Raw genomic sequence first — 13235 nt, 5'->3', positions numbered from 1 at the left:
TGTCTCTTAAAATGTCATACGGTGGTGGTGATTGATTGATCACCACCACTAACCTCTGTCTACATAACATAACATGCTTGTACGTCCTATATTATTAATTGTGTACACCTGACAGTCCTCTAGCTGTATGCTCGTACTGATTAAACAAAAGAGGTGCACTTCGGTTGTTAATGGTTGATAACGTATTGTGAGAACTAAGTAAACATGGGTCCAAAATCATTTGGCAATCAGATTCGATTAATCCATGCAATGTGATACTGAAAGTGCATCCCCGGGGTTAAAAACCTGCATAAACTCAACTGTTGGAGAGATTAATTATTGTTTAATTAGACCCACGTAGTGCACTAGTTATGAGGAAAGAAGTCATGTTAGGCTAATTTCCATGTCCAGAAGAAGTAGAAAAATGCTAATAATACATAGCGTTTTTATTTTATTATATCCCGTAAATGGGTGGAGGGGAAGAACCAGAGAAAAGGAAATGATACGACCAGTACATCTAGTACTAGGGTCATGCCTACTGGATTAGATTCAGTAATGGCAGCCTCGATCTACAACATCTAACAGCTTAGACTTTCCTAATTCGATGGTAAAATCAATGTTCTCAACCAGCATGCAAGTAATATCCCTAGTCAATAAAATTAAATTCCTCTTTCCCCCAATACAGTAATACAGTGGAACTGTTTTAATTACCTCCATAAATTTATGAATTGAAAATATATCTAGGTTACAAGCATTCACTATGTGCAAATCTAATTAGTTGTATGAATCAATATCTCATAAACATGAATTTAGGGGCAGGCAGACGATGAAGCTTCATTAAATTTTGTAATAGCTATGGTCAACATCAAAACGACCTCCATTCCGCTCAGCTAGCATTGGAACCCAAAATTCTATTGTCGAGAAATTGGAGCCATTGGCATGGACGATGCTTGGTTGTAGATATTACCCTCAGAACCCTGAAAACCCTGGTAAGAATTTGTAGGAGGTGTTGTAAAGGGGGGAATTCCATTCACCGGAGCCCCGGTTGTCAAATAACTAGGCATTGCAGGCAGCTGTTGTTGGGCCATCCCATAGCTGTATGGTAGACTGGTTACTGATCCAGCAGTTTGCATGTACTGGGTTAGTGAATATTGTGGCATAGGTGGTAGTGGTGGCAATGGAGGAGGAGACGATGAGGGAGGAGGCGGTGGCTCATTTGGAGTAAACTGTTGGCTGGTGGTAGAGACACTGTGTAGTATAGATTCTGGATGAGGGTAAGGAGGAACTGGTTTTTGTTGAAGATTCTGAGGTATGTAAGAGGATTGGTCATTTTCGAGCTTATGCCTTTTTTCATGAGGGTAAGCACTAGGGGATTCTTTCACTGGATTTCCTACGACTCCCTCTGATGCAAGGGAGGATAGGACATAAGAGAGCATCTGGGCCGAGGATGTTGATGCGGTTAGCTTTGCTGCCACTGCAGCAGCAGCAGACTTGCGTGGGTCATCCTCAACCTGGCCAGATTTTTCAGGAAAGGAAACCTGCCGTGTGTACATTACTGGAGCAGATTGTTCCCTATCTCCTGGTACAAAGCTGTGAGGTGCCATGGATGTTTGAGATTCCCTCGGGCTTGGCTCAGCTGGTGACCGACCTTTGTTTCTATCTAGTAACTGTTGGCAGATATTACCTGCCTGTTCTGATTGGGAATGTGCAGCCTGGAAAACAGCACATAGTGAAAGGAAGACATGCAAACAGTTAGAATGCTTACACACCATATTCCAAGAAAATTAGAAAGAAATCAAGTTAAAGGATCTCTTGCATTTTTTGTGCAAATTTTCTTCAATCCACAGAGGAAAACCAAGACAAAGTTAAACATTGTACCCCAAACTACACCTGTTTTGTAATTTGGACATTGGATCATAACAAATTGCAATGTGTACCTAACGTTAATATTTTACCAGAAATATAACAAACTGCCATGTGTACCTAACGTTAATATTTGACCATTGTGCCATGTGGTCTATTTCAATCTATCTTTACACGCTGCAACTTCTTGTAATTTGAAGTACATGCTGCATAAAAAGTGATAAGAGGGTGCATAAATATGATTTTCCCAACAACCAACACGTATGACATAATTACAGGAGGTCAGATAACATGACTTTCACATCTAACTAGCCATAAAATCTTCCACCAGCTTTTTTTTTATAAGTGAACTGTTTCTGGATTGAAATAAACTAATCCAAACCAAAAAGCTACAGCCTGTATCAACAAATATACAAATTTATTGGTTCCAAACTTCCAATACATAAAAGTTCAGAAATCAAATTTTATCAATGAATGCACAAATAAAGGGAGAAATATTGGAAGTTGTACTTAAGATTTTTGACATTCCATATGTTTTGTCTGTTAAAAAGAGAAATAAAAAAATCAAGAAAGTTAACTAATACTCCCACCCGAGTAGGGTTTATACAAGCGACAAACCTGAAGTTGGTTACGGTCTCGATCCAGCTTAAATTCCTGACAACAAAACCATTTCAGCTTTAGGTTTGACTAATCTCATTATCTCCTGCAAAATAGTAGATAGCTATGCAGAAGTCTGGCCAACCAACCTGCTCCTGGAGAGCCTCTCTTAAATGAGAGACAAGACTTGCTCTGGATGATTCAACTGCCGTTAGTTGTTCAATACAGTCCCTCAGTATAGCATGCTGCCCTCTCAGCTCCTCCACAAATGCAGATCCATGGAATTGCCCTATTATACCAAACATTTCAGAGAAAATAAAAGATCCAAAGTGTAGCGAACAACAAAAGTCCCAACGACAGCGATCATGTAAGACCAATAAGATACTGCAGCCAGAACAGCAGCTAACAAAAGTGCCATAACTGACTTTTTTACTCATTCTGATCCAGATTTAACCTTGTGTCTCAATTTGAAAATCCAGGCAATTTTTATATTATTAAGTTATTGAAGTTCAATAATTTCTATGGAAACGCTTGAAGGAAACGCTCCCAGGAGGGTTTTGAGGAGACCTCCCACCACCGCCATGGACAAGGCCAACGGGCTCCGGTGACAGCCCTCCCTTTGGCGACCGGGACTCTCTCAGGAAACCTTCTTTTGGTTTCGTTGGCTTGGATCTGGTACCTTCCTTACATTGGGACCCCTGCCATCGCCACAAACGAACGACGGGCTCCAGCGAATCCTCTGAGGCCACTCCGGCGTCAGTCCTCCCTCCGGTGACTGGGATTTTCTCAAGAAACCTTCTTTTGGTTTCGTCGGCACAAATCTGGTATCTTCCTTACATTGGGACCCTTGCCACTGCCAAAGACAAGACCAACGAGCTCAAGCAATTCCTCTGAGGACACTCAGGCGACTGTCCTCCCTCCGGCAACAGGGATTTTCTTAGGAAACCTTTATTTTGGTTTGTCGGCGCAGATCTGGTGTAAGCTTCAAAAACAGCAGCTCTGCAATTTATTCCCGTATAATGACGTGAGACAACGGGAGATGATCCGAGGAGATGATCTTGTGATTTGGGTTCAAAGGATGACGACGCGAGACGCAGAATCGTCTCAGATGGAAGGTGAAAGGTGGTTGAAGGTGGAATAAAAAACTTTCGTTTTTACAAAAGAGGGAGGAAATAGCTTTCGCATCTCTAAACGTACAAAAATGATGGCTAAGTTCATGTATCTATGTGGGTCGTTAGCTTCATGGGTTGATGAGGGCATAAAGGATTGCTTAGAACTCCTCTATCATGATGGATTCTTCAGGGAGCTAAGGATGGGCAATGGAGTTCTCATCATTCAACACCATATTAATGTAAGGGGTAGGTTTATGCAACTCTCAGAATTTCGGAATGGGAGGAAAGGTTTGTTGGTGATCCCTGAAGACACAAATGGCATTGGATGGAAAGGTTTTGCGCATTCCATTCGAAGTGTCACTAGGTCCAAATCCCCTGATGCAAATAAAGGGGTGTTCGTTGATGGAAAGACAATGGGAAGGCCTTTCTTGGTCATAGGTGTCTTGTACGCCTCGGTGTTGAGGTCACCGACGTGTATTCCGGCCGAGAGTAGCCCCGCGGCGGAAGGAAAGAATAAGGCACTTGTAGGAAACAAAGGCTGTCAGGTGACATTGGGAGAAGTGGAGGGTAAGCATGCTCTTCATGTGTTGCATGGTGGAATGAGTGCCTCTACAGGATGTTTTGAGGGTGGGAGAAATGGAAGGGGTCTTGTGGGCTATCAAAGCTCAATTGACGGGAGTTATGGAGAATGTGAGAAATCTGATGATTAAAGTGGATAAGGGATTGGACCTGGTCATGGGTTTGGGTGGTGGGCTGAAAACGGACGAGGGGGGTTTGAAGGCCTCAAGTTCGCCAGCACAAGGCACCTCGACACTGTCACAGATAACCAGCATCACTGTTTACACCGATGTCACTCAGGTCATCGGCACATTGCCGTTTGACTACCCTTAGTTACCAGTTGCAAATGGGGTTGATACTTTTTTTCCAGGGTTCAATTTCAATTGAAGATGGGGGTCCTTCTAGGGTTTTGAGTACTTTGGAAGAAACGGATGAGTCTCTTTCAGAAGATGAAAAGGGTGTAACAGAAGGTAGTGCTTCACCACTTGTTTCAAGGGGCGGGATGAGCCTAACCCTATATGTTCTATGCCTCTTAAGGAAGCAGTAAGGTCTGATGAAGTGGCACAGAAAGGGTCGATGGGGGGGTGGAGCACCTACAAGCAATGTTCTCGTCAATGGAATGACAACACCTACGCCGGAGGTGAAGGAACCTTCAATGGTGACAGCAACAATATAGCTGCTGAAGAGATTCGGGATTTGAATACAGGAGATGGTGGGGAGGAAATTATGGGTTTGTTGTTGGTGCCTTGTGAAGATGAATGTTTAAGGTCAGGAGTGCAGTTCGGAGCTGTGTCTAGGGAAAATATTGTTTCCCTGGTGTCTCTTTCTCTGATAAACAATATAGCGGGTTCATCATCGAATAAGGTTCTACATAAGGTTAACGAGATTCAGCAATGTGTAGGGCTTTCATATGAGGGATGCGACGACATATTTGCAGCACTACTCACTGTGATTGAGGCGGGCCACTCACTTGAAACCAAATCAATATTTAAGAAAAACATGGAGTTAAAGCGTCTTTCTTGGACAATCAACTACAACACTAAGGGAGGTAGTTCGAGTCGAGGGAAGACTAAAGAGAGGGCATTATGAAGCCATCCTAATAGTGGGAGTTTCGGGTTAGGGTTGTGGAGGTGTGTTTTGTTCCCATTCGGGCTTGGTGTATTTTGGATAGATTTCTAATTTTCATGGGCTTATTAGTCATTAGGGGCTCTCTAGTATGGGCTAAGTGTTTCTTGTATACACTCAGTGTACCTGTTTACTCCTATTGATATTAAAATATATAATATTTTTACTTATAAAAAAAAATATTTCTATGGATTTGATAGGAATGTATTTCTATGTCTCAGACATGTCTGATAGGAATGACAACACTTCATATCAGGGACAAGATTCCAAAAAACCGGGTTAGTTAAAGTTGCCTAGAATCTAAACTTGCGGCAATTGATTAGGCAGTCCTAAATCTGATGGCAGTATGAAAAACCTCTTCTAGTTAAAACAAAACCTGTTCCCCAAATTGTAAAGGAAAAAATGGCATCATATAATACTAGCCTAAAAAAACCCCAGTGAGAGCAACCGAATCAGTTTTTGGCGGGACGTGTGGTGTGGAGATCATGCATTGGAAAGGGTTTTTCCGACTTTATATCGTATTGCAGTTAATAAGGAGGCTTCAGTGGCGGATGTGCTGTTATCTGCTCATGGTTCGCATCAGTGGAATATTCTGTTTAATAAGGATATTCATGATTGGGAATTATCTATGGTTTCAGACTTTTTCAGCCTGCTACACTCCTTGAGGACTACTATGGCACAGCATGATAGCTTGAAATGGAGGTTTCAGGATCACAAGAAATGCACAGTAAATGCGTATTATAAACTCTTGATTACACAGCATCACACCACATTCCCTTGGAAGAACATTTGGAGGTCTTGTCTGCCCTCTAGAGTTGTTTTCTTTGTTTGGAATGCCGCCCTTGAGAAGATCTTGACCACGGACAACTTGAAGAAGCGAAGATGTGTAGTGTTGGATTGGTGTTATATGTGTAAAAAGAATGGAGAATCGGTAGATCATCTTTTACTACATTGTGAAGTAGCGAGGGGGTTGTGGGATGAGATCTTTCGAAGGGTTGGTGTTGCTTGGGTAATGCCTATGAGGGTGGTGGATTTGATGGGTTGTTGGAGAAAATTGCAGGGCAGTCATCAAGTGGCAACAGTCTGGAGGATGATTCCGTTGTGTATCATGTGGTGTATTTGGACGGTGTATTTGGACGGAAAGGAATGCGCACTGTTTTGAAGACAAGGAACGGACAATGGTGAAGCTGAAGAATTTTTTTCTACATTCTTTATTGCTTTGGTTTTCCGCTATTGTATTCAACGGGGATGATATTCATGAATTCTTATCTTTAGTTCATCACTCTTAGAATGTATTTAGGTATTCTATTGTATACTTCCTGTGTACTTGGTACATGTCAATTTCATTCACATCAATAAAGTTTATCTCTTACTTATAAAAAAAAAAAAACCAGCCAGCACAACAGATAACAGTTACACTTTTTGTCCTGCACAACCACTGAATAAAATTTTCAAGGCAAGGTTCAACTTACTCATAACACATACATTGATAATACAAAAGATAAACATCCATGAAATTATCATAAGCTGATTAAAAATAAGAAAATTACATGTAATATGTTAAATAAAGATGAAATTATCATAACCTAATTAGAAATAAGAAAATTACCTGTAAGAAGTTAAATAAAGATGAAAGGAAAAAAAAGAGAGCGCTAGATATGTTTCCAATTGCAAACATGCTCACATATAAATCACAATAATTGCATAGATTTGAGTTTTGAGAAAGCAGTTATGAAACACATATACGGGGAAGTACCTGAATTAATATCACCACCAATCTCCTTATCTAGTTTCTCAAGACTGCTAACAGCATTGCTGCATTTGCTTAATATAACGTCTTCATCCAACTGGCCACCATAAACAGCATGATAGTCTGAAACAATTTTTTCCAATATATTTCCAGCAGATGGTCTCTGTTTAAAAGGGAAAGAGAGACAGAATAAGTCTGCAAGGTGTATAGAAAACTTCAATATATATGCACAGATAAATACAGCTCAGAGAACTTGAATTACCAGTTTGAAGTTCAAATTCTTTCCATTTCTATTACTATTTTCCATGTGCCTACCACCCACCAGTCCTTCCTTAAGAATCTGCCCCCGAGAACCAAAAACTTTTCTCTCCTCCCATATACTTATCTGCATGAGGAAAAACTAGATATAAATTTAGTGGTAATTTCCACACAACAAAATCAAGTGTCCAGTACATATTAAATGCCATAAGTGTGGATTACATAGAAATTTAAAATCATACCAGACAAAAACCTTTTTTTCATAGGTCATACCATTCGGTTGCGTTTGGGTAGTGAGATATTCTGAGATATTCTGTGAATAGTAGTGAAAAAGTAATGATAGAATATTGAATAGTAGTGAATAGTAATAAAAAATTAAGTGAAAAGTAATAATAAAATAATAAATAGTAATAAGGTATTCTCAGAATACCTGAGAATATCTTGACACCCAAACTAGAATTTGCTACCAGTCCAATGGCCAAAGAGCAAAAGCATAGAGAGGGCTATTAACTACATAAGACAAGGTATTGAATTAAATCGAAACCATGTGTGATGGGGAAGCCGAGGCAGTGTCTTTCGATACATATCTTGCCTCGTGCTTAGAAGACTCCAATAGTCAGAGAGACTTAACAATGACACATCAGCACACTTGCAGATTTAAAATGTTGCACATTGCTAAAGCATCTTTCCCAAGGTGAAGTTATCTACTTAGCATAAGGCTTATAGCTCCAAAACAGAATGCACAGTTCAACGGGACAAGAGGATAAATGAGACATACCAATCGGAGTGCAGCATTCCTTCCATACTCATCCCCGTTTTCAATCACATCATGAAGAGCATCTGGAAGAACCTTCCAAAATTCACCAACAAACTCTGAACCCTTTCGCCTACTGTTCTGCAATATGTCATTTGCAAGATATAGAAAGGCCAATCTCTGCTCACGTGGAGAACCATGAAACCGTTGATCCCATGTTTCAACAACTTGCTTTGCTTTATTCATATGGAATATACACCAATGTGATAAAGCTTAATCAAATTAAGGATGGCAAACTCACTAACAGCCCCAAACTAACCACAAACACCAGGAACACAATGAAATAATTGTTCAAACAAAGAACAATGCATCTATTTGTTCTAAGAAGGAAAAAAACAAGTTACAATGATCTGCAACGTTACTGAGGAGTTGCTTGAGAGCAAATTACAATATCCAATAAAGCTATGTCCTAAAGACCCATCACAAGAAGCAGTAACTAATCTAGGTATACCTTATATTAACATCATAAATATGAAAAAAGCCAAAAAATCATCTTAGATGGTATAGAACCAAAAACAAACCGGAAAACCCTAATTCATATAATGCAGGATACTCTCTATACTCGCCTGTGAATTGTTGAGCTTGGCTAGCTTCTCCACTAAAATCTGAGGATTGAATGTACTCCCCATTGATTATGATGATAGTTTTCCAACTAATGAAGCACAATGCTGACCTCAAAAGTGAAGTAATCTTCACAGGAGAACAGAAAGGAAAATAATGATAATACTAATAAATAGATTAACCACGCAAGAAGATAAGTTAAAGCACATCATATCAAGATAAGGAAATAATATTCGATCAATATACAAACAGCCTTCCTATTAAAACCAAAATCTAGCAAAGTTTCCGATCAGACACACTGACACAATTTTCTATATTAGATACATGCCAGGGACCTTTCAAGTATTAGATAAGGAACAATAGCTTACAAACTGTGCTATTGTGGAATTGGGCAATTAAGAAAGAGAAACTATTTCAATTAAGGAAAAACAATTCTCTTGTAGGGTTCTCCACACCAGTTCCCGTAGTATACTGTGAAATTTGTCACCAAAGAAATTTTCATTGTACGCAAAAGGGACTACACATCAACTATTACTCAGAAAATTAAATAACAGGAAAAGAATAGGAGAGGGGGAAAAAATTATAAGAATTTAATAGGAATATAGGATGAAAGGCCAATAATTCAAAGAGAAACAGGATGAGAGTAAAGAGCTGAAGCAAGTAAAAGACAAAGAATCGGGAAAAGAGCATTGAAGGAAGTAGAAGGCATAGAGTTAGTACCTATCGAGAAGAAAGCGGGAAGAATCAACGGCCGGTGAGAAGAGCGTGGTGGAGCTCTTCTTCCATGGGAGAGGATAGAGATAGAATTAGGGGTCTGTGGGTAGGGTTTAGAGGAAAGAGAATTGCTTGATTCAGCGTTATGAGCTGTTGGAGAGAGTGGATTACCGTACCAATTGGAGTTGTAGGAGTCGACTGGGAAAGGCGCACACAGTTCTGCTACTTCTGCCCCAAAGAGTAATTACTAGTAACAACAATTAAGGGCGCCTGCCTACATTATTCTGAGATCCCTCGCCGTTGGCCCAAAAACATCCGGCCCTAGCCTGTCTTAGCTGCGAACCCTGGCAAATAATGAAAGTTATAAAATTTTTTAGGTTTGTCGTGATATACAAAATTATCAATTTATCATCTCATTTTATTATATTATTATAATTTTTTTAAATTATTATATAAAATTTAATAAAAATTTAATTTTTTCAAATTTTAATTTAATTTTTTTAAATTCTAAAATAATAATAATATTAAAAAATAATATTTTAAACTTTCATCTAAAATTAAAAATTTTCATCTGAATCTTGTGAGTGTTGATAGAATTTTGGATAAGATTTTAATATATATATATATATTTTTTATTATTATTATATTTTGAGAAAGAGAGTTTTTAATTTTTTGGACTTATGAAAATTATTTTGATTTGTGTTTTTTGGTTTTTTACAGAAACTTTAATAAAATGATAGGACACACTTCTACGAAAGTAATTTATTTTTTAAAATTTAAAAGATGTTTGGGACAAATAAAAAAAAAAAAGTAAAGCTAGCCAAACTTGCATGAGTAGCAAGCGGTACTAGCCTTAATCACCCATGATAGCTTGGCCTGGCCTCCGGGTTTCCATCAATCCAATCACGTACATATATTGACGGGTCATGGAAGGTGTTGTTTTTAATGCGATTATTTCATACAAATTTATAATACATTATAGAAATGATAGTTAAAATAATAAATATGTAAGCGTAACATAACTATTTTAAAAAATAATAATAAATATAAAATTTATATAAAAAAATTAATTTTTTAATAATAAATCTCACTTATTTTTAAAACTATAACACTTGCATACTCTACCCAACTATATATATGACATTACTCTTCATTAATTATATATGGTGGTAGCAAGCTGGGGTGGGTTACGCTGATCTTAATTACTTGATTTCACATATAAGTATTCTCGATCTATTTAATATGAAATATTAAATATTTTGATATTTTATGTATAAAAACAGTGCTAAGAGTAGTGGTAAGTAAATTTAACAAAAATATATCATGATATAATTCGTTTCAATTAAAGAAAGTTTTATTAATTAATCCCGCCATGCATGCAGCAAATTCCTGAAGGTGTAAGTACGTATGTACGTGGGATTTTCATCAAATTAATCATTCAATGTAAGTGTTTGTCTCTCGCGATTCATCAATTAGTACGTACGTAGATCATCATGCATTATATGGTCAATTATAAGTTTATAAATTTGTTCGTTCGCAATGCGATTGACCTATTCAAATGCAAAATCAACATATATGGTTACGTACGTACTTCATGTTGCATGCACGGTATGACCGCCGGCAGCCGGCAGCTTACACGATTCTACCACTAATTTTTTTTTTTTTTTATCACAATTCTACCACTAATTAGATCGTCGTGATTTCTGTATTTAGTGCAATCATGCGAACGTCATCCATCATGGTCGATCGGATGTAACTACCAACTAATTATTACTTAAGCGTATATATAATTATGGACTTGATATATATATATATATATATATATATATATATATATAAAGTGCAAATGAGGTGTGAACAATATTTTTGTCTAATATTTTTTCTTTCCATTTTGCCCCTACTTTTATCCCAAATTTTCGTTATGCCCAGTGTATTCTCTCTCCCCTAGACGACAACCACTCTCCCCTTGCGTTTCTCTCATCTCCTCCTAGCCATAGCAACCCACTGTCGCTTGTCGCCAGCCACCACTACACGAGCTCCCCCTACCACCGGCGACCACCTCTCATGGACCCAGCCACCACGAGTCTCTCTCTCCCCCACTCGAAATAGCTTCCTTCTCTCACGGATTCGCCCTCCTCAACCCCGCGCTGCAGTGAGGCACCAGTGACGTCACCGACCACCACGGCAGCTCCCCCTCACGCCGACGAGCACCATCCCACCAAACCTAGCCCCTCACAGCAGTCCCTCTTCCTCCCATGCGAGCCCCTCTCTCCTCTCGGGTTCCTTACTTCTCATGACCGTGGCGCCGCCGTCGTCAGCCTCCAGCTCCACCGAGCACTACCAAAGGTCTCCCCTGACCTCCTCCCCTTTACCCGGAGCCCATAGTTCCTCCCTAGGTCACGCACGAAACCCACGGATTTCTCCCCCTAGCGATGTCGTCAGCCTTTCCCATGGCCACCGCACCACCACCAGAAGCTCCCCTCCCATCGAAGACCTCCCTTAGCCACCCTCATGCCTAGCCGAGCCACCCAGCTCCCCACGCTCTCTCACTCTCTCACGGGTGTTCCTCCACCTCATGCTCTCTCACTCTCTCTCGCGGGTTTCTCTTCTTCTAATGTCAATAATAGATCAAATAAAATAATCAAATCTACAGTTTTAATGAATTTTTTTTCTATAGATATATTATCAAAATTTATTTATTTATTAATTTTTACAATATATTATATATCAGTTTATCTATTTTTTCTTCATATCATTTAAATATTATATTTTTTAATAAAAAATCAATAACAAAAGAGAGATATTAATTTAAAAGGTTTATAATGATAAATAATTTCCTCTCCATAATTCATGTAACAAAATACAAAATAAGGAATCAAATATTAAAAAAAAAAGTTACATTTGAAAGAATCTCTTTATATTTTTAAAAAATTATATTATAGAGGAGTGTTAAACTATACCCTATCTATTACTTTATGAAAAATGCTAAACTCACCGAATGTGGGTCTCGAATTTGTGTTCCAATTCTTTTTTATTATTATTATTTAGTTATTAAATAAGTATTTTTAAGTAATGTTGTGAATTTTTTTTATTTTCAAAAAAATATTTAAGAATATAAAAAATTAAATAAAATATAAAAAGATTTTTTTCTACCTTTCTCAGTGGGTTCTCAAGCTACATCCCTCGGGGATGTACCACTACTCTTACTTTATTAGATTCATTTTTTTGGTTCTCCCATTTTATCGAATGGTGAGTCCAAGGTCTAGAGTTATTGGAATCATCTTCGTTTTTTATTTTTTATTTTTTATTTTTAAAAAGAATAAATATATGCTCCCAATCTTATATTCTGTACATTGATTTTAATTCAACCTAAACGATGCATGCCCACATTAATTATTTCCTGCACTTTATTCATTTCAATGCATATTAGAAACCATTATGATTTTGTTTTTTTTTTCTTTAAAAAAAGAAAAAAAATGGAATATATATATTTTAATTGTATTCGATGATTCATAATTTCATACAATAGAAGTACAGAACTCCACCAAATGACGAAACAGTTAACTTAAATAACATCTTATGAAGTTGAGGGAAAGTATTTCCAAATTATTTATAAATTTTATTTTTTTATTTTTTTATTTTTAAATAATAAATTTAACTTATTGTATAAATTTATAAATTTATTTTTAAAAAAATTTCTACGTGGTTGTCCTACTTCCTAGGAGCTATCATTTTTACGGCATAATCCCACCTACTTTTAGCAATTATTTATTGCAAAAAATAAAAAATCATACCAAATAATACAATAAATACCCTAAAATAAATTTGACATATTAAAATATCTGATTAAAGTTTGTAGAAATAATAAAATATATTTCTAATTTTTCAACACCCAGACATTGAA

At 37.6% G+C, this 13235-nt stretch overlaps 1 protein-coding gene across 3 annotated transcripts; it reads right to left on the bottom strand.

Annotated features, from left to right (window-relative positions):
* Positions 1 to 611: 611 nt before the first annotated feature.
* Positions 612 to 9632, bottom strand: LOC109001871 (regulation of nuclear pre-mRNA domain-containing protein 1A-like). 3 transcript variants are annotated; one of them, XM_018979361.2, is made up of 8 exons: positions 9338 to 9632; positions 8610 to 8746; positions 8021 to 8268; positions 7247 to 7384; positions 6991 to 7147; positions 2589 to 2728; positions 2461 to 2496; positions 612 to 1691 (listed from the first exon to the last, which is right to left on the bottom strand). In XM_018979361.2, the coding sequence occupies exons 2-8, from the start codon at positions 8683 to 8685 to the stop codon at positions 891 to 893; spliced, it is 1596 nt and encodes a 531-aa protein (XP_018834906.2). In that variant the 5' UTR covers positions 8686 to 8746; positions 9338 to 9632; the 3' UTR covers positions 612 to 890. The 3 variants fall into 3 exon arrangements, with proteins under 3 accessions (XP_018834906.2, XP_018834907.2, XP_035550782.1); XM_018979362.2 differs by having other exon boundaries at positions 7247 to 7369; XM_035694889.1 differs by having other exon boundaries at positions 9508 to 9632.
* Between the last annotated feature and the right edge of the window lie 3603 nt (positions 9633 to 13235).

Source organism: Juglans regia, chromosome 10 (assembly GCF_001411555.2).
Source record: "Juglans regia cultivar Chandler chromosome 10, Walnut 2.0, whole genome shotgun sequence".
NCBI classification, from domain to species: Eukaryota; Viridiplantae; Streptophyta; class Magnoliopsida; order Fagales; family Juglandaceae; genus Juglans; species Juglans regia.
This window is presented reverse-complemented; position numbering and strand designations above follow the sequence as displayed.

Bases quoted from the DNA above. Each gene is read 5' to 3' on its own strand.
- LOC109001871 (XM_018979361.2), bottom strand. From the start codon at position 8,685: ATGGGGAGTACATTCAATCCTCAGATTTTAGTGGAGAAGCTAGCCAAG. The intron at 8,269-8,609 runs GTATCCTGCATT...AATTTGATTAAG, and splicing joins TTCACAGGCGAGTATAGAGA to CTTTATCACATTGGTGTATA. The intron at 2,729-6,990 runs GTACTTCCCCGT...TTGGTATAATAG, and splicing joins TGGTGGTGATATTAATTCAG to GGCAATTCCATGGATCTGCA.